Consider the following 22,501-nt stretch of genomic DNA (forward strand, 5'->3'; position numbering starts at 1 on the left):
TTTGGGGTCCTTAGGGACTAGTAAAGCGCTATATAAATACAGGCCATTTACCATTTACCAACTGTTTCTAAATGTATCGTTTTTTTATTGAAAGTGTCACAAGCCGTTTAGACCAAGAGTACAGTACTAACAGCGTCGTTCAAACGGTCACATTTGGGTCCCAGGTGCAGATCCAACACCACAATGATTATATTTCAGAGGCAGTGCAACAAAGTACAGTAAAATACCGAACACAAGGTTTAGAGTGTAACTCTGACAGAAGGCTTGTTAACTATTTTGAAAATCATACACACAACCGCCTTTATAATATCCAAAGTCCCGTTAGATACAAGAATAAGGGAGAGAAAATATATTTACATGAACATTTACAAGATGACAGTTTATACAACATTAGGAACTCACAGATAAAATAATGCTGATAAATATGACGTGCTGTATTTCTTTAGCCTTAACAAGGACAAAATAAAAGATCACACCACCAGTGAACAAAAACAGTTCAGCTCAACGGATTAAGTCTGAAAACACATCCACTCACATAAGGTCAGCCAACACGACTTGAGCAGCTTAGTCACACCTATAGCCTACAGAGACTGGTTACATTGTTTCAGTTTAAGCAAACATTCACATTGTCATACATGGCTCTTAGCTAAACAATTCTCTAGTGTTGCATTAGGTGTGCTTTGTTGTGTCTGACTGACACACAACGGTGGAAAACCAAAAATAACGCCAGGTCACTCACACCACAGGTCCGTGTCTAAAGACCTGCATGTGTAGAATATTCTGATGTGCCAAACGTAGCTGAGATATGAAGAAAATATAGGACAGACCAGTTTTCCAGGTGTACTTATCACACAAATGATTATTTACAGAACAGAAACAGTATGTTTCAGTACCTCAAACACTTTTAAGTCCCCTTTAAAGGACCTGTTGCAAATCAAGCAAGCCTGGCAAAGAAACATAAAATTTCATTTTTATTCCTATATAAATACCAAGTTCAGTCACCAAAATGCTGTCCAGGCAGCTCTGTTCAAAACCTTTACATCTTTTAAGATTGTCCAAGTCTTCCAATAATTTCTGCGGCTCTTTAAGAATTTTTTTTTCCTCTTTAAATATAAAGGAAATTTTAAAGTGTTGGTTTGCAACTAAATGTACAAGAACAATTCTTATAGGAAAGCTATATAATTTAGATATTTTAAATTTGCCATAGAGTTTTTAAGGCCCAGTCAGTGACTTTATCAGTGACACTAGTTCTTCAACCAAGGTGTGGGTTTCACAGCAGCTGATGACCAATCACTGTAGTTCAATTGCCCAACCCCGACTCCTTTTGTTGCACTTGCTCCCAAAATTAAAATGGAGAAATGGTCCAAACTTAAAACCTGTGCTCTTAAAACTGGTGGGATACATTTTCTTTAAAAATGTAGGTTAACAATAAAAATGTAATTGTGAGTGAGATTGTGGTGTGATGAATCTAAACTGATAAAACAATGTGTGAATGGCAGAAGAAGGTGAGGAATTAAATCTGTAGAGCAGGCTACAGATTTAGCCAACGCACATTCCCGTCTGCTGCTCACACACTTTTAGCACCTATGAGGTCATTGGCTTGCTAGTAGATAAAACCTTGTATAAAGGGAGATTTACCCCCATGAATTCACTGCCTCTTTGTTCACAGAGGCAATAAACATCATGCAACTGTAATTAATGTTGTAGCCATTAGGTGTCAATATTTCGGCAAACCACACACTTTTTACAATGTTTCCTTACAGGAAGCCAAATGTATTGCACATGTTAACAAAGTCTTAAACAGACCTCGTCCTTTCATCCTATGTCCCGCAGCCTATGCCCAGCGTCCACTGGACACGAAGCTTCTGCTGAAAGAGAAACTCGTGTCTGAACTCTTGTGCTTTCCCCAGGCACCAAACGGCACCACGATGATTGTGCTGTTGTCCTCTGAACCATACTGAATAGCCTTAAAAAACAAAACAAAACAGAGCACCGCAATGTGAAGCACAACAAGGTTAGAGAAAGTCATCGGATGAATGATCAATTCAACCAAAAATTAATCTTCTGTAGGAAATTTCAGACTTAAGGAAACATGGACACGGTTTTGGGAAGCTTTTTTGTGTCTAACAGATCATTTCAGTACATGAGTCAACCAAAACTTAATGAAACCCAGCAACAAACAACCTTGTAGGAGAACAGGTAATACATTGACCCATGGGCTAATATTCAACAAAAGCATCAAATGTTTTACCTGCTCAGATATTCTCTGTGCTGCCTCTTTGGGTTCGTGACACTGGTTGATGACATTGCAGATCTCCTGGCTGTTCATAATAAAGTTAATGCCATCTGTGGTCAGCGCCAGGAATGAGTCATGGACATTGTGCAACTGAAAGGGAATAAATAAATAATACTTTAAAACAGACATTAAAAAGACAAATCTACTGAACTATTACAAGAAGATGGTAAGACTGGCTTTACTGACTTCTTCAGCAAACAACAGATGTGAAAATGTGCTGTTGCAGAGATCTGCATTAAAACAGTCCATGGTTTTGCCCCAATATACCAGCAATGTGGATTTTAAATCAAACAATCGTGACGTACAAAATACAAACAAAATATTTTGCAGTCATTTTTATAAACAGTCCCCATTTTCAGTGCCTCAGAAATAATCAGACAAACATTTTAAATATAAGGATTGTTTTTAAACACCTGGGTGAACTTTGCAGTCAGTGGCTAAGGTCTCACCTAATGCTTTCCTCCCTCGAGCTGCTCGGTTAGGGCTTTCCTGCAGCCACCTTCAGTTGTTGCTTGTTTGTGTCTCTCTGTGACTTCAGTTTGGTTTTTGGTAACTGAAGACACTCTTTGTTTGGTTAAGATCATGTGACTGACTTGGCCATTGAATAATATCAATTCTCTTGGGTTGTTTTTCCAGTTTGCTTTAGGTCATTATCATTTGAACTGTCAGATTATTTTTGCAGCATGTCCTGAATCTGAGCAGACGCCAACGCCCTGCACACTTCAGAATTCATCCTGCTACTTCTGTCAGCAGTCACATTACCAATAACCCCAGTGCCTTGCTTCCATTGGCAGCCATATGTGCCTATACACTAACATTTTTGTAAAAACCCTTAAAAGTTTGAAAGTCAGTTGCATCTTTATTGTCCGATTTAAGACCCACTGTGGTGGTGCACAGAGGAAAAATGACAAAAACTGCATCTTCTGAAGATAACATTTATCAAAAAATATATATTTCAGTGACAAACTAAATTTACAAACCTACCGTTACTCTTTTGGTTTCCGGTTCAGCAATGACTCCCGTCTTCTTCAGGTCAAAGTCTCCAATGCTACGCGTCATTGCCAACCTGCCATTGACATTTGGCTGCCCCAGGCTATTCCAGGTGATAAACCCCCCACTCTTCTTTATCCTTTAAACAGGTGCAGATCGGTATATTAGTACATGTATGCTATGAAGGCAGGATTCTTTTCAGGGCACTTACAATTAATAAAAAAGAAAGAAAAAATGAAGTTTAAAACCTGCTTTTAAAAGCATCATGTACCTGTCTTTTTCATCCTTTCTCTCAGGGGTGTGGTCAACAGTGAGTTTAAGGGCCTTGCCCTTGCGGCACAACATGACACGACTGTCACCCACGCTGCCGACCACCAGCTCGATGCCGTCCCTCAGCAGGGCCACGGTGGCGGTGGTTCCTGCGTTCATCCCGGGTGCTACAGAGACATACGAGAAAATCTCAAGCTCCACAAAGCCACTGTCCATAGTGTTAACAACAACATTGTGTATCTCACGCACTCGCAGTCACACGCTACAACATGAACACATGGGTGGGAAGCCATGTAGTAGACTTAGAAAAAACTACAGATATTCACACAGTAAACAATAGAGGAGGCAGTCACACATGCAGGTTGAACTGTTGCAGAATAGAACTGAGGTCCAGAACAAATGTTACAGCAGGTAAGTCTAAAGCTGAATCCAAAAAGATAATAAATAACAACAACATTTATCAGTGCCCGATACTGGGCCTGATACTCGTAAAGCAACACAGAAACATCAGAGAATGTCATAATAGTGAGTTCAGCATTTTATCTTTCCTCTTATGTTCACCATGGATGCCTCTAGGGTTGAGAAAATATAATAAGTCAGTCACAAGAAATATTATGTTCAACTGACTCAGTAAAGTAAACGACTTGCGTTTTAAATAAATAAGAAAAAAATGTTTTATTTATGCCAAATGTTGAGAAATTACTGGAACAAAGAAGATTAACAAGTTTTACTGCCAAATATTTGACATTGGCAAACAATGTTCTGGTGGTAGATAAATAACAGTAAAATTTTATGCAATTAAAAAGTTTATCCTTTCCTCTCCTCAGAATTAAATGAGCTGATAGAGACTTAACGTTCTTTAAAGCTTAATCTGAATATTAAACATGGACTGGATCTGTCGCTGACAACATAAATCTCACACAACTTTCAAACTGAAGCACTGTCTCACAAGAAGCGTTGCATACACTTGGTGAGAAGAGAAAAATCAAAAAGAGAGATAGAGATAGGTAGAGGCAGAGAGAGAGAGAGAGAGAGAGAGAAGTGAGAGAAAGATAGGGAACCTTCCAGTAGTCCAGGATTTAGGACCCGCTGGACTCTCCTTCAATATCTAGCCTCTCGTCATCCACACTGGTGCCAAGGGCTTCCAGCTCTTAGCTGGCTCCGCAGCTGTCGTAGATAACATGCACACACACATACAGGCATATTGGGACATTTCACAGAGCGAGGCCAAAGTGAGGCCATGTAACAAGTACACTAGCGTTCATATATCATTAAACTTAAGACATAAAAGGTGGTTGAGAAAATTCAAGCTAAGCTGATGAATTTTACAGAAATAGGGCAAACATGTAAATTAGATTTATTGAGGGAAATGTTTTGCATTAATTTTTTTGAGTTCTACTCAAACATTCCTTAATAAAAATGCCTGCTTTAAACATAACACTTTGCAGACAGGGAAAAAGTAAACAGATTGGTGACAAATTAAAGGAAAACTCACTATTAACTAATTATGCAAAGTCTTTAAACCTCTACTGACAGATGTGATTCTGTCCAAATGATATTCTCTCACTAGGAGGTTCCTTGTGGCAGTGACGTTCTTAAATGGTCGAGATCTGATAACAGCAGTCAAGAATTCCTACAATTTTCTTATTAATCGACCCACTGGGTAAACCCTGTGTGGCGTCACGCATGTAAGGATAAAGCTGTTCCGTTTATCCAAATGTGTACTCTGATTTTTCCTTTAATTTGTTACCTTTCTGTTTCTGGCAATGTCGTGCTGGAAGCAAGAAAAACACCAATATATCTTCTACGCGTAGCTAATTTATTCATGAATTATTTAATGAACTTTGGGGGAAAATGACAGACCTCTAACCAAAAGTGCTCAGTGGGGAAATCCAAAGCTTCAACGCCTAAGTAGGATAATTAAATTATGTTTGAAGAGAGAAGAAACAAGTGTCATCACATAAAAACAGAGTACACAGCATATCCAAGTACATGTAACGTGAAAGCACCTACCATTTGGAGAGAAGTGCAAATGCCTTGCTAGAGCTTTGTCTACTTCAAGGAAGGCTTTTGTTAAAACTAATTCCAGATTTTCCTCGTCTGCAAGAAGGTTCCTTGAGGAAATCAGAAAGAAAAATCACTTACAGAGCGGTGACATCTGACATTCACATTATTCACAGAAATGAATAAGCTACTTGTGACAGCGACTCATACGAACTCCTTACGTGATATATTTTTCCATGTATTTTTCACAGAAGTCAGCTGCCTCCGATCCACCGTGCCCATCAAACACAGCAAAGTAGAGCACCCTGTCGGTCAGCTCGGAGACCCGGTAGCGGTCTTCATTGTCCTTGCGTTGACCAATGAGCGAGGCGCAGCCTACCTTGGATAGGCTAACTTTGGGAATGGGCTTGCCGTAACGAATGCTGGGGGGCAGCAGGATGGGCTCATCGATACGATTGTCCCAGATTCCAAATGAATCCCAGGTAGTGGGGCGGCCGCTGCTGTCTGGATCAAAGCGTGTATTACTGTGCCGAGTTTCTGACGGGGTGTGGAACGGTTTGCGGAAAATTAACTGGAAGTGGCTGTCATGCTGGACCGGAAGGGGGACTACGCTCATCTGTATCATACCGGCTCGACCCACGTGAAGACCACTGCATCTTGCCAAGCGTGCGAGACAGGCTGTTGACATCACCCTGACAGCACGAACACCTCGGAAGCCACTGGATGGAGAGGCAGAACAGTGTACTGTGTGGACAAAGCAGGAAAATAAGAGAAAAGGAAAAAAAAATTAAAATCCGTCATTTAGACTGGGAACACAGCATGACAAAAATCTTTTATTTGTTTAGGAGGAGGCTCCATTATGAGGACTAAAGGTCTCTTCAAACTAGAAATCATTACACAAACACAAATCAGGTGGAAAGAAACTGAGATGACACAAATTCCTTCATATTTGAAACATTTGAAATGTAATCCATCTAGCAATAAGTGACAAATACCTACTAACTATTACTAGCATCTGATACTAATCTTGATCATTTGCTTAAAAATAATCAAGTGGTTACTTTTAAATATACGTAATGGATGTTGCATTAAGATTAGATGAAGTCATCTCCTTGAACCCCAGTGAACTTCCTTACCTTCTCACTGGTCTTTTATTATTTGACAGAAAATAAAGACCAGTGAGACAGGCAGTAACTGGAGCCCAACAGGTCTTGTGTTCAAGACCCCATGTTCACACATTCACCACGTTCAAATAAAAATTTAGTCAACTAACAATAAGAATCATCCTCAATTCTAAATTCAAAGCGTTGCGCATTTACTGCTGTGAAGTTCCATTTAAGGATACCACAGGGATTCTGTGTTTGCCGACTAACTACTACTCAAAGTTTTACCCAGTTTTATTTAATTTTATTGCTGATCTTCCAAGAGCTGCTAAACAAATAGAACGTAACATAAAATGACATAAAATTATGTCTAATACTGTGCAAAAGCCTTGAGTCATTCCACTTTTCTTTACATTTTGATTACATTTTGATTGAAGGTCTTTCAAAGTTTCTTTTGGACACTGGCTGCTTTTTCGTTCATTTTCAGTTCAGCCCTTATACTTGACCATTTAAGGGCATTTTTGTTGTTTTTTAAGTTGCTTAACATCGACCCATGAATCATTTAAGTATTTACACAATGCGATTCAAGAGATGAGCCAGTGTTGTGTCTACACACAACAGACAACTGGTTGTCTTTTTGTGTGTGCAATCTTTGCACACTTTTCTTGCTCACCTTGTGTAGTCCTGTGTTGATTGTCTGTTAAATATAGCACCATGGTCTTGGAGGAACGTTGTCTTGCTTCACTGTGTACTGTACCACTGCACATGGTTGAAATGACAATAAAGCCACTTGATTTGACTTGAAATAACCAATTTTATCCTTTTTATTTTTAGGCACTTGGTTAGTAGCGGCCTGTCACATAAAGACATTTCTTTAGTTTAATCCACAAAAAACTCCAAAGATAAGTTTGACAGAAGTATTTTTGCACCAACAAAGTTTTCAAAAAGCTGTTGTTTGAAAACTCTGCAATATGTACTAAAATAGAAAACTGAACAAGTACACAGCAAAAAAATATAAGTAGCCTAAAAATTAGCTTAAGAGTCATTAGTCATAGATTTGCCTCTCCGGATCCCGAACCCTAACATTATTGAAGCATTGTGGGATCACCGTCAAGGAAAATGGAACAAAGAGCACCTAGCATCCAAAGAAGAGCTTCGAATGTCCTTCAAAAAGTCTGGAGAACTATTCCTGAAGACTGTTTAAAGAATAAAGGTAGTCATACCAAATGTTGACTTTTAAGCTTGTTAGAATTATGAAAACTCTGTATTTACCCCAAATACTTGATTTCCAACTATTTCCTATTTTCCCAGGAAAACGTAAAGAAATGAGAGGTCGCTCAAAACATAAACAACACATAAGCATATATTCTTAACAATCTCAACTAAATGTAGCATATGCAAACTTTTTTTGAAGTTCATTAAGATTATACAGATTCCTAGCATACTAAAGAATGAAGAGGCATAAAATGATTGAAGGTTATAGCTCAACACTAGCGGAGATAAAGGTCATTATAAAATTTAACAAACTTTACAATTTACTCTTTGCCACCAACAAACCATAGTCTTGCCTGTTACTTGGCATTTACGGAATCCGTGTCTGGCTATTGAACAACAAGGTTTGTCGAGTTGAACAGTGGTTAAAAGGACATTTAAAAAACAGACAAACCTTCCTTTCAGTAACAAGAGCACATGTGTTGTGCCTGAACAACATGCACAGCCTTTTTCGGACATCTACTATAGCAACCTCAATTCACACTATTGTACCCTTAAAATTTAACATATATGAGCCCAGACTCATTTTTACTGTTAGTAAAACCTATAGGCAGTGTTGGGAAGGTTACTTTTAAAATGTATTCCATTACAGAATACAGAATACATGCCCCAAAATGTATTCTGTAACGTATTCCGTTACGTTACTCAATGACAGTAACGTATTCTGAATACTTTGGAATACTTAATATATTATCATGCTTTTTACAACAACCTGAATGTACTATTGCTGTGTGATTTATTACTATTACTGAAGGTCCGCGACTCCGAACTGTAGTAAAGGGACCTCAGACTAATACGGCGGGGTCCCTGTCGGCTCGTAGCCGAAAAATAGCTTTACTTTGTTGTGTGGGTCAACTTTTCTTGCGAGAGACAGAGGCGTTGAAAGACTGCTGCAACGGAACTTATTGTTTTCGGAGGAAAACACGAACACAGTGTACAGTCGAGTCTTAATAGCTTACTTACAGCTGGGCTCGTCAGGCTCTCTTCTTGGCTACAGTGGTTATTATTATATTTACATGCTTCCAGCTCCCGTTTTTGCTCGATGACAACTCGTACCTTTCCACTCCCCTTTTTCTCCCTCCTCGCGCTCACAGACCCATAACGTGTATGGCAGTCCATTCTCCCTGCAACACGGACTACACTGCCCATGATGCTACATTCTTTAGAGCTATGCTTGTAGCATTCTGCCTGTTAGCTTAGCACAACAACAACAACAACGAAAAGGCGCTCTCTCACCCAGGAAACACACAGTCGCAGAGAGAGAGAGAGCGTCGCCCTGTAACCATGGCAACCGTAACGCTGCCGCCTGGAACAACAGAACGTAGCTGTCAAACAAAACCCAAACAGTCCTGACCCGCGACAAAATAAAACAGGAAAGTACCGCAGTGTAATCCATTTATTTCAACAAAGTAACTGTATTCTGAATACCACCTTTTTAAACGGTAACTGTAACGGAATACAGTTACTCATATTTTGTATTTTAAATACGTAACGGCGGTACATGTATTCCGTTACTCCCCAACACTGCTTATGGGTTAATAAGCAACATTTACTCGGCCAGCATTAATGAATGACCTTTATTGTATTTGGTTTAATTAGTGAATAAACACTGATTAGGGAGAATTTCCGACGTGCTATATCGTCCATATGTTGTAAATCATCTCAGGGTAAACCGTGTATTCATGTGCGTCAACATGTCTGTGAAGGTTCTCAGAATGTGCGTCAAAGCTAAAGAATGATGCAATAGCCATTAAGCTAACTGCTCCAGTATCGATCCCAATATCATAAATGTGTGAGGCACTTAGAAGTGTTATCCTAAGAGAATCTGAATAAGAAGCAGTCCTTAATAAAATGCAGTTTCAATACACTTACGAAAAGAAGCAGTATATAAACGGTAACGTCATCCATTTTTCATATTAGCATTAACTAGCTAGCTGCAAATGATAGCTCTTTAGCACACAAGCTAACAAGGTAGATAGCATCAGGTTAAAGTTACCATTTCGTCTAACATTACCGAGATTTCAGCTGCATGTTGACTAAAAGCCATACCTCGAGAGTTTCAGATGTATTCGTCAGCTTTAAAGATCCTTTGCTTGCTTCTTGTGGAGTGATAACAAATTGAATGAAAACGGCCGCCCCCTCGTCTCGCCTTGTTATCAAACAGCAAGGCCTATGATGTGACCGCACCAATCAAAATCTTGTAAGAGTATCCGCCCACATTGACGCCCCGTCTACAGCGCATAAGATTAGCCGAAAAAAGTTTTAATGGCAGCTATGGGTACCAATAATAAAGCTGCACCTCTAAGCGCCAACTGTCGCGAAACACCGAAAGGGCAATGTAGGAATAGAAAATACAATTTGTGACACAATGTCGTCATCCAAGCATTGATTTTGTTCACTAAGCTTCTGGTTTCTTTATGGCCTGGGCACTAATTTAGACCCGGAGCCTCCAGTAGGTAATTTAGGCCTGGGTGTTTACGTCAGTCCAACCTTTGCCTGCTGGAATCTAGGTTACTGGGTGGAGAACGAAACAGGGGCTGTATCCCAATTCAGGGTCTGCAGCCTTAAAAACAAACGCGTCCATGCTCACAGGTGTACACACGGGTGCTCTCACACACAAACGACACCCTTTTTGGCTCCTACCTCAAAGCACACTGTGCGCTGTCGATCTTACGTGCTGCACAATAATGTTTAATATTTAGTATTTACTGTTATATTCCCATAGATCATCGTGATGTTGTTTATTGTATTGCTCTCGTTTTCTTCTGCTTGTTTTCTTTTTTCTTTCTCAACAGGTGATCCAGGTGATTGATATATGTATTTTTTGTCTGCTTATTTAGTTGTTTTTTTGCCCTTTATCCCCGTCCCTCTTCCCCGCTGTTTTTCTTTCCCCCTTTTCTTTTCCTCATTAAAGTCTGTTCCGTATCTAGCAAGTGAAAATAAAAATAAATAAATAAAATAAACAATAAAAGATGAATCAAATAGACCATTACGGCAAGGCTGGGATGATCAATTTGGTAAAGTAAATCCGTTGGGCATCTTTCTTCGCCTTTAGACAATAATTCTGATGGCAAAAGAACCAAACGGGACAGGCAAAAAAAAAAAAAAAAGGATATTTCACATCTTATTGCAAGAGGCTCCTTTGGAGCTGAAGAGCATATAGTTAGTGCTGGACCAGGTGATCCCGAATCCTCCCTTAGTTATGCTGCAATAGGCGTAGGCTGCCGGGGGATTCCCATGATGCATTGAGTTTTTCCTTTCCAGTCATCTTTCTCAGTCACTATGTGTTAATAGACCTCTCTGCATTGAATAGTACCTGTTATTAATCTCTGCGTCTCTTCCACAGCATTTCTTTATCCTGTCTTCCTTCTCTCACCCCAACCGGTCGCAGCAGATGACCGCCCCTCCCTGAGCCTGGTTCTGCTGGAGGTTTCTTCCTGTTAAAAGGGAGTTTTTCCTTCCCACTGTCAGCAAAGTGCTTGCTCATAGGGGGTCATATGATTGTTGGGTTTTCTCTGTATCTATTATTGTAGGATCTACTGTACAATATAAAGCGCCTTGAGGCGACTGTTGTTGTGATTTGGCGCTATATAAATAAAATTGAATTGAATTAAATTATGTTGCTTTAACATAAAAGTATGACGTAAAGGGCTGCCTTAAAATTTTAAGTTAAGTCAAGAAATAGTTTGTTCTTGTAACACAACCTTACCTTATGCTATGTTGATGAAAAATCACACGTTGTCTAAACTTTTGTCTTAGTTTAGTTGAGTGAGGTTTTTTAGTCAGGTTAACTACTTTAATAGTCATTTTTACTTGTAAAACTATTTCAGCTAAATCTAAATAATCAGTTGTTTAAAATCTTATCCTAATTTAGTTGACTTGAGTTTCTTAGTGAATTCAAATGCTTTAGTAGTTGTTTTAACTTAGGTGAGAAACACTTACTGTTAAATGACAGTAACAATCAGTTTATAACAACTTCATTAAAGGGTGGAAATGTCACGGCTGGGGCAGCAGTCGTGTTGTGGAATGAATGAGGACCCAAAATGCAGGCAAGCGACTGGTGATGAGAGTGACGTTTATTTACAAAGTGGCAGTGGCAGAAACAGGCAACGAAGCATGAGAAATTACTAACGGAAACCTAAACTGGGAAAAACTAAAGAGCAAACCTGAAATCATAACGAAACGGAGAGAGGAGCAGAGAGACGCAGACTAAGGAACAGGATACCAAGAAACACAGACGAGCCGACAACGAACACAGACCGACACCCACTAAATATACACACACAGCAGGGAAGAACAGCTGATCCTAATACACATAATGAATGGAGGACACAAGCTGAACACAATGACAACAGACAGAGACCTTCAGAATAAAACAGGAAACCTAGAACACGAACCGGACACAAGGGGGGAACACAGAATACCAAAATCAGAATAACTAGAACAGAGGAAAATAATCATAATAAACACAAAACGCTGGGTCAACGACCGAGCACCATGGCAGGAAACACTAGGAACATGCAAAGCATTTGCTCACAAAACACGCGATAACCTTAAATGAATGTTGTGTTTTTAACTCCGCTCAGGACTAGTGAATCTCAACCCAGTTGCAGCGGTAACGTTTGCACGTCCTCTCCCGTTAATAAGGGCAAGTAAATAATCAACTAACATTGCATATTATGTTAGCGCAATTTGCCTTATTACAAAACCTGCTATTACTGTGCATTTAGATGACCATGATGAGAGAGACAGACAGTCTGGCTGGCTCAGATGCTGGCAGTTCTCGCTGCAGTCTACCGGGGCATCTCTGCTCGAAGAAGCTTCTGTGCGTGAGGGAAGGCAGCGACTCGGCTGAGCAGATCCTGTGGAGGTTTGGTGAAGACCATACTTCTCACCCGGCTTGATGACAAGGTGCAGGGGCATCTAGATTTATAGTGTCGCTATCATCAGTTGTAGCCACTGAAAAGACTAGAAATGGGCGTAATACATTAGATGTTGGCTAACGCGCAGCTAACATTTACCATAAAAGAAAAGGGTTAAATGCGCTATTCAGCGTCGTGTAATTTCCGCTAAATCCAGAGTCTATAACTCACCGTAAACATAAAAGAAATGCCAGTTTCCAGTAAAATAGCAGAGTTGGCTGCTTCGCTGTCCCGCTGCGTGTTGTTGTTTTGGTGACGCAACTTTCGTCGACAAGACGATTGGTCGTCTACAGTGGGATTTTAAACAGAATGTAGTATCTACTGGTGTTATCTTAGTCTAATATTAAAATTTGTTTGATCATGTGAAACACTGAAGTGTGAAAAATATAGAATAAATAAATAAATGAATAAATAAAATGAGAAAGGGAGGAAATGCTTTTTCAAGAAATGTATGAACAAGACAAAAAAACAATGTGAGTGAAGTTGCCCCCCCCACCTTCTTCAAATCCAACAAAAGTGGTATCAAACGTTTGTGCTTCGTTTGTGCTGCAAAATTTTTCGTTTGTGCTGCTATCATTTTAAAAATATTAATAAAATAATGTCTTGATGCGTGCTTAATCATCCAGGTAAGTAAATCCCAAAAGGTTGATTCTGTTCATCTGGACATTTTCAGTGGGAGAAACATTTCGTCACTCATCCAAGTGACTTCTTCAGTCTCAGCTGACTGCTGACCTTTTGACCTTTACATTTTCATTAATATCTTTAAAACAGAAGCAACACAAACAACAATTTTAGTAGCACAAACCAGCACAAACGTAGCACAGTTGCTTGACACCAGTTTTGTTTGATTTAATTAATGTGGGGGGGCTGGTTGACCTCTGATGACCTCTAGAAATTTTTATTAATATCTTTAAAATGATAGCAGCACAAACGAAAATTTTTGCAGCACAAACCAGCACAAACGTAGCACAAACGTTTGATACCACTTTTGTTGGATTTGAAGAAGGTGGGGGGGCCAACTTCACTCACATAAAAAAACATCACAGGACCTTCCAATACCTAACACAAACGTGAAACATAACACTTAAAACACTTAGGTTGACGGGATGCTGACATGATTCAGATATTAAAATTAAGAGCCTCCGCCATTTTAAACAAAGCTTGTAAAAAAGTATTAAATATTGGGAAAATAAAATAGCCACACCAATAGATTTAATGTTCACGGACTTTGTTGTTACGCTAGTAGGCATTCACCAATTCGGACACAACCATTGGTAGAGCCCCATGCTCGGCGGACCAATCACATTGTCTCCTGCCCATAACGTCTAGTGACGTAAGCAGCTGTGGCACTTCCTCGTTTGTTTTCTGGGCTGATGAACCGAAACCAGTCGCCCAAATTCAGAATGCATCTGTCAAGGTAAACACACTGTTTTAATTTTGCACCACCCAGCTGTAAAACAGCGCCGCTGTGCTTAGGTTGTGTTCATCGGCTAGCCAGCGGGTCTCTGTTTTTTTTAGCTATAAGACTGACAGCCAGCGCTGTTTTAGCCTGCGAACGTTAGTTAGCTATTAACTATAACGGCTTGTGTGGTTTGTCAGGCTCGCTAACAAACTTACTCAGGTAATGTCAGTGGGGACATTTAGCCACTGCTGCAGGATGTGTTTGTAATGTACACACAGCACGGGTCAGGAAGCTAACCTGACTTAACGTGCTGGTCCTCACAAACGATAAAGCAGCCGCTGACACTTAAAATACAGCTAAATATACAGCTAAGCGTATCTCACATCGAGCTACCAGTGTTTAGATAATAATAATAATGATAGCCCACTGGTAATACACGGGAGCAACTCACAGCCAAGACTGGTGTGCTATAGCTAATGTATAGCTAATATTTATTTAATGTTTACTAACTGCGATAAGGATGGTCACCCTGGGCTTTTGGTCCATTCCCTATATTTTCCTCCACCCTCCCATGTAAATTAGTGCTTTCTAATACATGTGCCCGCATCCTCTCATCACAACTGTTTTTTCACCTTTTTCAGAGGTGATTCAGTTTAGTTTTTGCAGGGTTGTAATATAGGTTATACTTGTAATGATATAACTCATAGTATTAATAAAAAATATTTATATGGCGTTTATCCCAGTTACGATTTACACCTTAAACAGTGAAAATGTATAATATTTAAAAGTCACGTTTTTGGGACATTGTGAGGTAAAGCATACTCTCTATTGGCCCGTTTCTCTTTTGTGTATTTTCTGGCTTACTCAGTTGGTAACATTATTGTGCTAGAAGAGGCTGGACATTAAGGCGGGACTGCTTGGAGCTGCTTAAGCCAGGATTACACTGACAGGGTTTATTTAAATACACTGCCTGTTCCTCTGTCATCATGCTTACATCACTGTCACACACACCCACAGCAACCTCCGAGCCCGTCCTTGTTCCCTAATTGAAAAACTGTCAAGAGTTCACATATGGAGCAAAGTAATCAGCTCCTTATGAAGAAATATGCATAATCACGCTGTTTCTTTTGCTTCTAGGGTTGGAATTTACATGAAGAGGCGAAAGCGGGCCTGCTCTCGAGCTTGATCATTATAGTCTTCCTCCATCTGGCTGTCACTCTCTTTGCCTCTTCACATCGGTGCTCATTTCCTCTCCCTTCACCAACATGCTGTGCTGGGGGAATGCCAAGGATGGGCAGTTGGGTATTGGTGTGGAGAAGAACCCTGTGTTTGAGCCGAGGAACTGTCATGTGTTCAGTGGCAGGGGAATGAAAGAGGTCGCCTGTGGAGGCCAACACTCTGTGTTTCTTATGTATGATGGCAGTGTGTACACATGTGGCTCTAACAGCTGGGGACAGCTGGGTCATGACAAAGCAGGGACTTCCCCAGGTAAGCTCTAAATTGGAAACACCAGATTGGACCACCCTGGTGAACAACATAGCAAGTATGTTTGAGCATGTGCCTGAATTTGGCCTGATTTGTCTTTGTCTGTGTTTGGCTGCACAAGCAGGAGGTGAATTGATGGTCTAATAAAAAAGTCAAATTGTATTCTGTTCTTCAACTATAGTGGAGTTATGTATTAAAAACCTAGCTTGTTATTTTGCATCATTTACGTTTAAATAAAAGTGTTAATCAATTAAAGTAGTTATACAAATGGGCATGGGCTAATGGGGAAATTCTGGGCTGTTAGTGATGTTTGGCTGACTTAGTTGCACATAACCAAGGTTAAAACTTATCTATGATGAGTGATTAGGCACACGAGCAAGATTGGTCTGCACATAGTTGTTTGAGTTAAAGAGTCTGTTTTATGTTTTGCCTCAAATAATAGAAAGTTTTATATACAGTTTTTTTTTCCTCAGCCATTTGATAAATAATAATTAATTTTAAACTGGAATAAATTAAACTCCACTTTCAAAAAACTTAAAGAAATCACAGACCTGGTTATTTTCCTTTGGTATAAGCCAAAAGCTCTTTAGTGGACACCAATAATATTTTATATGGGAGAAGAAAAATACCCTGATGCTTAGTTACAAAGACTGAGCATGCAGTGAAATGTCTTTTGCAAGTCTTAGCAGGTTCAGTGGCTGTTGTGTTTTTATCTGATGTGGAAGCAGGATGACTGAGGATTTGAAAAGCACAGACACTCATGTAACAGCAGCATAACTGTATGCTGGAATTGGGCATCATTAGGTGAGTTTGACATGAAACAGAAAGGATTCCTGTTCCCGCATTTTGGGCATTTTTCCTAAAATGGTAGTGACTGCAGACATGATGGGTCTGTGTTGGTATTATGTGGGTGGAAATGTGTTCTACATGTTCTTTGTTTTGGCATGTGGGTGAACTTGTAACAGCCCTGAACAAATACAAGAATTGCTGGACCTTAAAAAACATACACAGATTTATTTGAAGTATGTCCATCCACATCTTTAGTTAGATACACTGCATAGATTCTGAGATGTTATCTCACAGGTTGTATAACATGCTGGGCCAACTTGGCATAATTATATTTTTGTTATAAGGCCTTTATCATTTTATGTTTATGTTATTGAATCTTTTTAACAAGCTTAAAAAATGTTGATTGTTGATTAAATGCTATAGTCTTACCTCACTTAAAACCACATTATCAACTATTTTGTGTTTTCAATTTGTCTAAAGCAGCTAACCCTTAGTTGGTCCTTAGCAGAATACCACCAACACCAGCTGCAAAGTCTCGCCCACACATCCTTTTTGCACGTGCTTCAACACAGCATTTCTCAGTGCAGTTAATAATATACTATTTTCAGAAGTAATGTGTATATTATGTTTCTTGGATCTGTTGTATTATTGTGTACAATAAATACTTATATAATAAATAGCATGTAGTTTAAAATATTTAGACTTATAACTGAAAAACAAATGGGTAAAGAGTAAAAGTAATGAAAAGACCTCTACTGTAGACCTGTCATCTCTTCACAGAGGTTGTTGGGGCTCTGGATACCCAAAAGATTGCGATGGTGTCATGCGGTCGGGGGCATTCGATGGCAGTGAATGAACAGGGTCAACTGTTTGCCTGGGGAGCTGGTGATGGGGGACAGCTGGGACTGGGGACCACAGAGACGACTGTTCGGATTCCCAGGTGCCCGTGTAGTTTATAGGAAGAAGGGTTTAGCCTGGCCACACAGAATTACACATGCCAGTAGGAAAACTTACAGTACTTACCAGCAGCCTAGCACCTACTTGTACAGCGTACATCTGGCCACTGCCACAGCTAAGTGTGTCCATAGAGCGTGCAGACGTAGACAGGTTTATCAGAGCCTATTTGAAAACTGTTAGTCACAGACTTCCTGTAAGTCTTTCACATGCAAATACTGGGAAAATGGGATTTTACTGTAATAAGTGGTTTGCAAAACGTTTTCTAGAATAAGCAATTAGTGCCCTGACAAACAATTTTATTTTTAATAGACAATTTACTGAAAGTTTATGAGGGGAAGAAAGCAGACAAAAGAGACTAAGACTAAATAGATATATCAGAAATATATTTCTATCTATATGCTCACAAAATCATTATTAAAAAGAAAGAAAAACTACAGTGACATCTTCATTGTTAATCTATTGGTTACTCAGACTGACCTCAGTGTTATAGTGGAGGAGAAGAAGCCCCATATAAACATATACTCAGCGAGATAGTTTAATAGTCAGTATTTTGTATGCAGCAGCCTTTCATAATTCAGTTCAACTTAGTTTTATTTATATAGCACCCAGTCACAACAATAGATGCCTCAAGACACTTTGTATTGTAAGAGAAAGACCCTACAATAATACAGTGAAAATCCCAATAATCAGATGACCCCCTATGAGCAAGCGCTTTTGTGACAGTGGGAAGGAAAAACTCCCTTTTAACAGGAAGAAACCTCAGGCAGAGGCAGGTTCAGGGAGGGGCGGCCATCTGGCTCGACCAGTTGGGGGTAAGGGAAGGATGACATGAGAAAGACACATTGTGGAAGAGCACAAGAAATTATTAATAACTAATGATTTAATGAAGATTAGTGTAAAAACACATGGTAAGAGAAAAAAAACACTCAGTACATCACGGAAGCCTCCAGCCGACTAGGCCTATTGCAGCATGACTAAGGGAGGATTCAGGGTCACTGGATCAAGCCCTAACTATAAGTTTGATTAAAAAGCAAAGTTTTAAGCCTAATCTGAAAAGGAAAGTGGGTGTCTGTCTCCAAAATCCAAACTAGAAGCTGGTTCCACAAAAGAGGGGCCTGAAAGCTGAAGGCTCTTCCTCCCATTCTACTTTTAACTACTCTAGGAATTAAAAGTAAGCCTGCAGTCTGAGAGCAAAGTGCTCTATTGTGGTGATGCGGTACTATGAGGTCTTTAACATAAAATGGGACCCGATTATTATGGATTTAAAAGGGAGCCAGTGAAGAGAAGCCAGTATGGGTGAAATATGCTCTCTCTAGTCCCTGTCAGTACTCGTGCTGCGGCATTTTGGATTAGCTGAAAGCTTTTCAGTGAGTTTTTAGGACATCAATAATTACCATACTGCATCGTAGAAGTAATAAATACTAGTTTTTCAGTATCACTCTGAGAAAGAGATTGCACGAAAGGAAGAAAGCAGTTCTATATATTTGCTTAGTGTGTGCATTGAAAAACATATCCTGGTCAAAATGACTCCAAGGTTCCTCACAGTGTTACTGGAGGCCAAGGTAATCCCATTTAGAGTAAGCATATAGTAACATATTTCTAAGATTTTTTTTTTAGGGCCACGTATGCTAACCTCAGTTTGTAGCCGAATTTAGGAATTATAGGTCACCCTGGTCTTTGTCTTTCAGAGATTCCTGCAGTTTCACTAAGTTGTGTGTGTTTTCTGGCTTCATGGATAGATAAAGTTGGGCATCATCTGCATAGGAGTGAAAATATATGTTTTGCCTTCTAATGATACCGCCTAAGGCAGGGGTGTCCAACTCCAGTCCTCAAGAGCTGCGGCTTTTAGATCCATCCCTACTCCAACACAGCTGAATCAAATGATTGGATTACCTCTTCAGCATGCCATCAAGTTTGGCAAAGGCCTGGTAACAAGTCATTCATTTGGTTCAGGTGTGTCGGAAGAAGGAGAGCGACAGTAGCTCTCGAGGACTGGATTTCAACACCCCTGGCCTAAGGGAAGCATGTATAATATAAACAGAACTGGTTCTAGTGTGGAACCCTGTAGAACTCCATAATTCACCTTTGTGTGTAAAGAGGACTCCCAATTAACATGAACAAATTGAAGTGTTATAATTTTACGAAGTTTGTCTGAATTAGATCTCTCTTGTAAATGAGATGTTGAGTCTCAATGGGGATACCTGTATAAATAAAAGTTAAATAGCAAGTAAAAAGTCTATTAGATAGATATGATTCAAACCACCTTGAATAGCTACAGCATGCTCTAATCGCTGTAATTAAATTATGGTCATCGAACCTCATTGCACTGAGGTTTAGAAGAAGCACAGACAGGAATCTACCATCAGTGGCCATAAGAAAACCATCTGTAAACTACACTAAAGCTGTCTCTGTAATCTGATGCATTCTAAAACCTGACTGAAACTTTTAAAATAAACAATTTCTCTGCAGATGATTAGTTAGCTGTTTTACAACTACTCTTTCAAGACTTTTTGAAAAAGGCAGGTTAGGAAGGTTGTGATTGGCCTATAATCAGCTAAGACAGTAGACATCAGGTTTGACATTATTTGGAATTCCCAGCCTTTTCATGCATCATCTACTTAAACAAGAAATGTTTTTAATGTGTATTTTTGGCTTGATAAACAAATGTTTTTGTTTCTTTTTAAATTTATCCTAGGTTGGTCAAAAGACTGTGTGACCATCGCATCTCTCAAGTAATGTGTGGGAATCAGCACTGCATCGCACTTTCTAGAGGTGTGAAAGACAATTTCTTTATAACACCTCATCACTGTTCACGATCTGAATGTTGGATCCCAACTGTGTCCAATCGAGCTGAAATGTATGGCATCAGAAAACTCTCATAAATTCTTAAATTCACTTCATGCAAATTTTAGCTCATCTATCCGCTCGTCCACAGTTCACTAGAAGCGTTAAGCCTTTAACAGTATTGGTCAGATCTGAGTGAAACTTGCACATTGTCAAGGCTGTTTTACGAGCAATCACCAGGCAGTAATGATGGAGAGCAAGTGTGTGTTTATCAATGTAACAACAAAGTGTCAACCATCAGCATCAAGGTTAGCATGACAAGGACTCAAGACACAATATTTTCATTAAAATATGTGATTGCAAAGGGAGGAGAGCATAGTTTGAGAAAATGCAATGGTTTTGCATTATGGGAGATTTTAAATTGACTGTTTTTTGTCCAAAGAAATGTGATCAGATGTTGAACCACAGCTTCTTGGGGCTAAACACACATAGCTTTATGTATTAATACTAACAGGATAATGGGGTCTGTGATTTATCTGTCAGCCTGAAAAGTTGTTTATTTATTTATGTTTGGTGTAAGCTTTGACTTGATTTAAGTTTAGCTATAAATGAAAACATTTGGTGTTGTTGATGTTTTGGCAATATGTAGGTCTGAGCCACACCCTGTAACAGCTCTAAATATAGCCACTCTATAAAACAGACATCTGCCCTGTATTTTGTGTTCATTATTGGTGTTGATGTAAGGTAAAGTTCATGATGTGCGTTTTTCCTCTCAGATGGCCAGCTGTTCACGTGGGGCCAGAACACCAGCGGGCAGCTCGGGTTGGGGAAAGGAGAGCCCAGCAAGCTGTTCCCTCATCCTCTAAAGTCTCTGGCAGGAATTCCTTTGGCACAAATAACGGCAGGAGGAGACCACAGTTTTGCCCTCTCATTGTCTGGAGCTGTATTTGGCTGGGGCAAAAACAGAGCTGGACAACTGGGCCTTAATGATAAACAAGGTAATAATCACCTGGTTAGAAAGAACGGCGACTGTTATATGATATAATGCAGAGTGTAGAGCTTCATACAAATGATATAAATCTTTACGTAATATTGTGTCTAACATTTTTATCAATTTATTCGCGTTTGAAAAAAAAGAAAAGAAAAGGTTTTCACAGGACTCCACATGGTGTTGTGAAAAACTAAGTACACCTGTACTCTTTTGATAATATTTTAGAGGTTAAATAACAGCTAGGTACTATTAATAATTTGTAATGACTGTCAAGTGTGAGTACCGCTATCAAAGCAGACGTTTTGGCAGTTTCTGATCTGAAGCATTCACGTGTTAACACAATGCCACAATCTTCCCTGGAAAGGACGTCTCAGCAAATTCAGACTGAGCAATACATAGAGAAACTGCAAAAAACCCAGCAGCTACATCTCAGACTCTAGAGGCCTCTGTTAGCAGGTAATTGTAAAATTCATGATGGTACAAATAGAAAAGGTCTGAACAAGTGTGGCTTATTTGGAAGGGTTACCAGGAGGAAGCCTGTTCTCTCTAAAAATAACATGACAGCACAGCTTAGGTTTGAAAAGTTGCATCTGAGAAAATTGCAAGACTTCTTGAATAAAGTCCTTTGGACATATGAGGCCGTTGGGGTGGCTGTAGTTTAGGAGGTAGAGCAGGTCATCTACTAATAGGAAGCTTCTATTTCTATTGTGAGTGTCTTTGAATGTCACATAGAAAGCACTTAAGCATAGAATGGATGTGAATGTGTGAATGAGGCATGTTGTATAAAGTGCTTTAGTGGTCAGCTAGAGGAGAAAAACACTATATAAGAACTAGTTCATTTACCATTTATCATTATGCCAACGTGCAGATGTTTGGCCATAATGCACAGCACCATGTGGAAAAATTAAACACAGCATGTCAGCATAAACACCTCATACCATCTGTCAGCACGGTGGTGGAGGGGTGATGATTTGGGCACCTTGGAGTCATGGAGTTGACCATGAACTCCTCCGGATACCAAAGTGTTGTAGAGTCAAACTTTAGATGTCTACCTGACATTTAAAGTTTGGCCAATACTGGGTCAGGCCACAGGACAACAGCAGCAAATCTACCGCAAAACGGTATTGTTGCCATTGTCTGTGGAACAATGGCAACGAGCTTGATCGCTCTCACGCTCATTATTTGTTTTACGAGTAGTTAGAGGTCACCATTTTGGAGAAGAGATCTATTTATTAA

At 39.6% G+C, this 22,501-nt stretch overlaps 2 protein-coding genes across 4 annotated transcripts in view; one reads left to right on the plus strand and one right to left on the minus strand.

Moving 5' to 3' along the window:
* Positions 1-64: 64 nt before the first annotated feature.
* Positions 65-10,119, minus strand: ppm1kb (protein phosphatase, Mg2+/Mn2+ dependent 1Kb). Of its 2 annotated transcripts, XM_084931590.1 has the most exons (8): positions 9,985-10,119; positions 7,337-7,422; positions 5,782-6,304; positions 5,570-5,670; positions 3,558-3,723; positions 3,281-3,425; positions 2,252-2,386; positions 65-1,966 (listed from the first exon to the last, which is right to left on the minus strand). In XM_084931590.1, the coding sequence occupies exons 2-8, from the start codon at positions 7,377-7,379 to the stop codon at positions 1,835-1,837; spliced, it is 1,245 nt and encodes a 414-aa protein (XP_084787716.1). In that variant the 5' UTR covers positions 7,380-7,422; positions 9,985-10,119; the 3' UTR covers positions 65-1,834. The 2 variants fall into 2 exon arrangements, with proteins under 2 accessions (XP_084787716.1, XP_084787717.1); XM_084931591.1 differs by lacking the exon at positions 7,337-7,422.
* Positions 10,120-14,181: 4,062 nt separating this feature from the next.
* herc3 (HECT and RLD domain containing E3 ubiquitin protein ligase 3) overlaps positions 14,182-22,501 on the plus strand; it is a 33,849-nt gene continuing 25,529 nt past the window's right edge. The window contains exons 1-5 of one of the 2 annotated variants that reach the window (XM_084931600.1): positions 14,182-14,274; positions 15,397-15,747; positions 17,314-17,473; positions 20,186-20,262; positions 21,051-21,272. In XM_084931600.1, coding sequence (XP_084787726.1) covers positions 15,525-15,747; positions 17,314-17,473; positions 20,186-20,262; positions 21,051-21,272 — 682 coding nt within the window. In that variant the 5' untranslated portion in view covers positions 14,182-14,274; positions 15,397-15,524. Of the gene's footprint in view, positions 14,275-15,396; positions 15,748-17,313; positions 17,474-20,185; positions 20,263-21,050; positions 21,273-22,501 lie in introns of those variants that run through there. The other variant, XM_084931601.1, reaches the window with a different exon arrangement.

The sequence above is a fragment of the Perissodus microlepis genome, chromosome 6 (assembly GCF_051167445.1).
Source record: "Perissodus microlepis isolate ML-2025 ecotype Zambia chromosome 6, ASM5116744v1, whole genome shotgun sequence".
Classification (NCBI taxonomy): Eukaryota; Metazoa; Chordata; class Actinopteri; order Cichliformes; family Cichlidae; genus Perissodus; species Perissodus microlepis.

What these genes read in the sequence shown, in the direction of transcription:
- ppm1kb (XM_084931590.1), bottom strand. Translation starts at nt 7,379, where the DNA reads ATGGTGCTATATTTAACAGACAATCAACACAGGACTACACAAG. An exon ending in TCAACACAGGACTACACAAG is followed by an intron (nt 6,305 to 7,336) that starts GTGAGCAAGAAA and finishes TTGTCCACACAG; the next exon opens with TACACTGTTCTGCCTCTCCA. An exon ending in AGAAAGGATGAAAAAGACAG is followed by an intron (nt 3,426 to 3,557) that starts GTACATGATGCT and finishes ACCTGTTTAAAG; the next exon opens with GATAAAGAAGAGTGGGGGGT.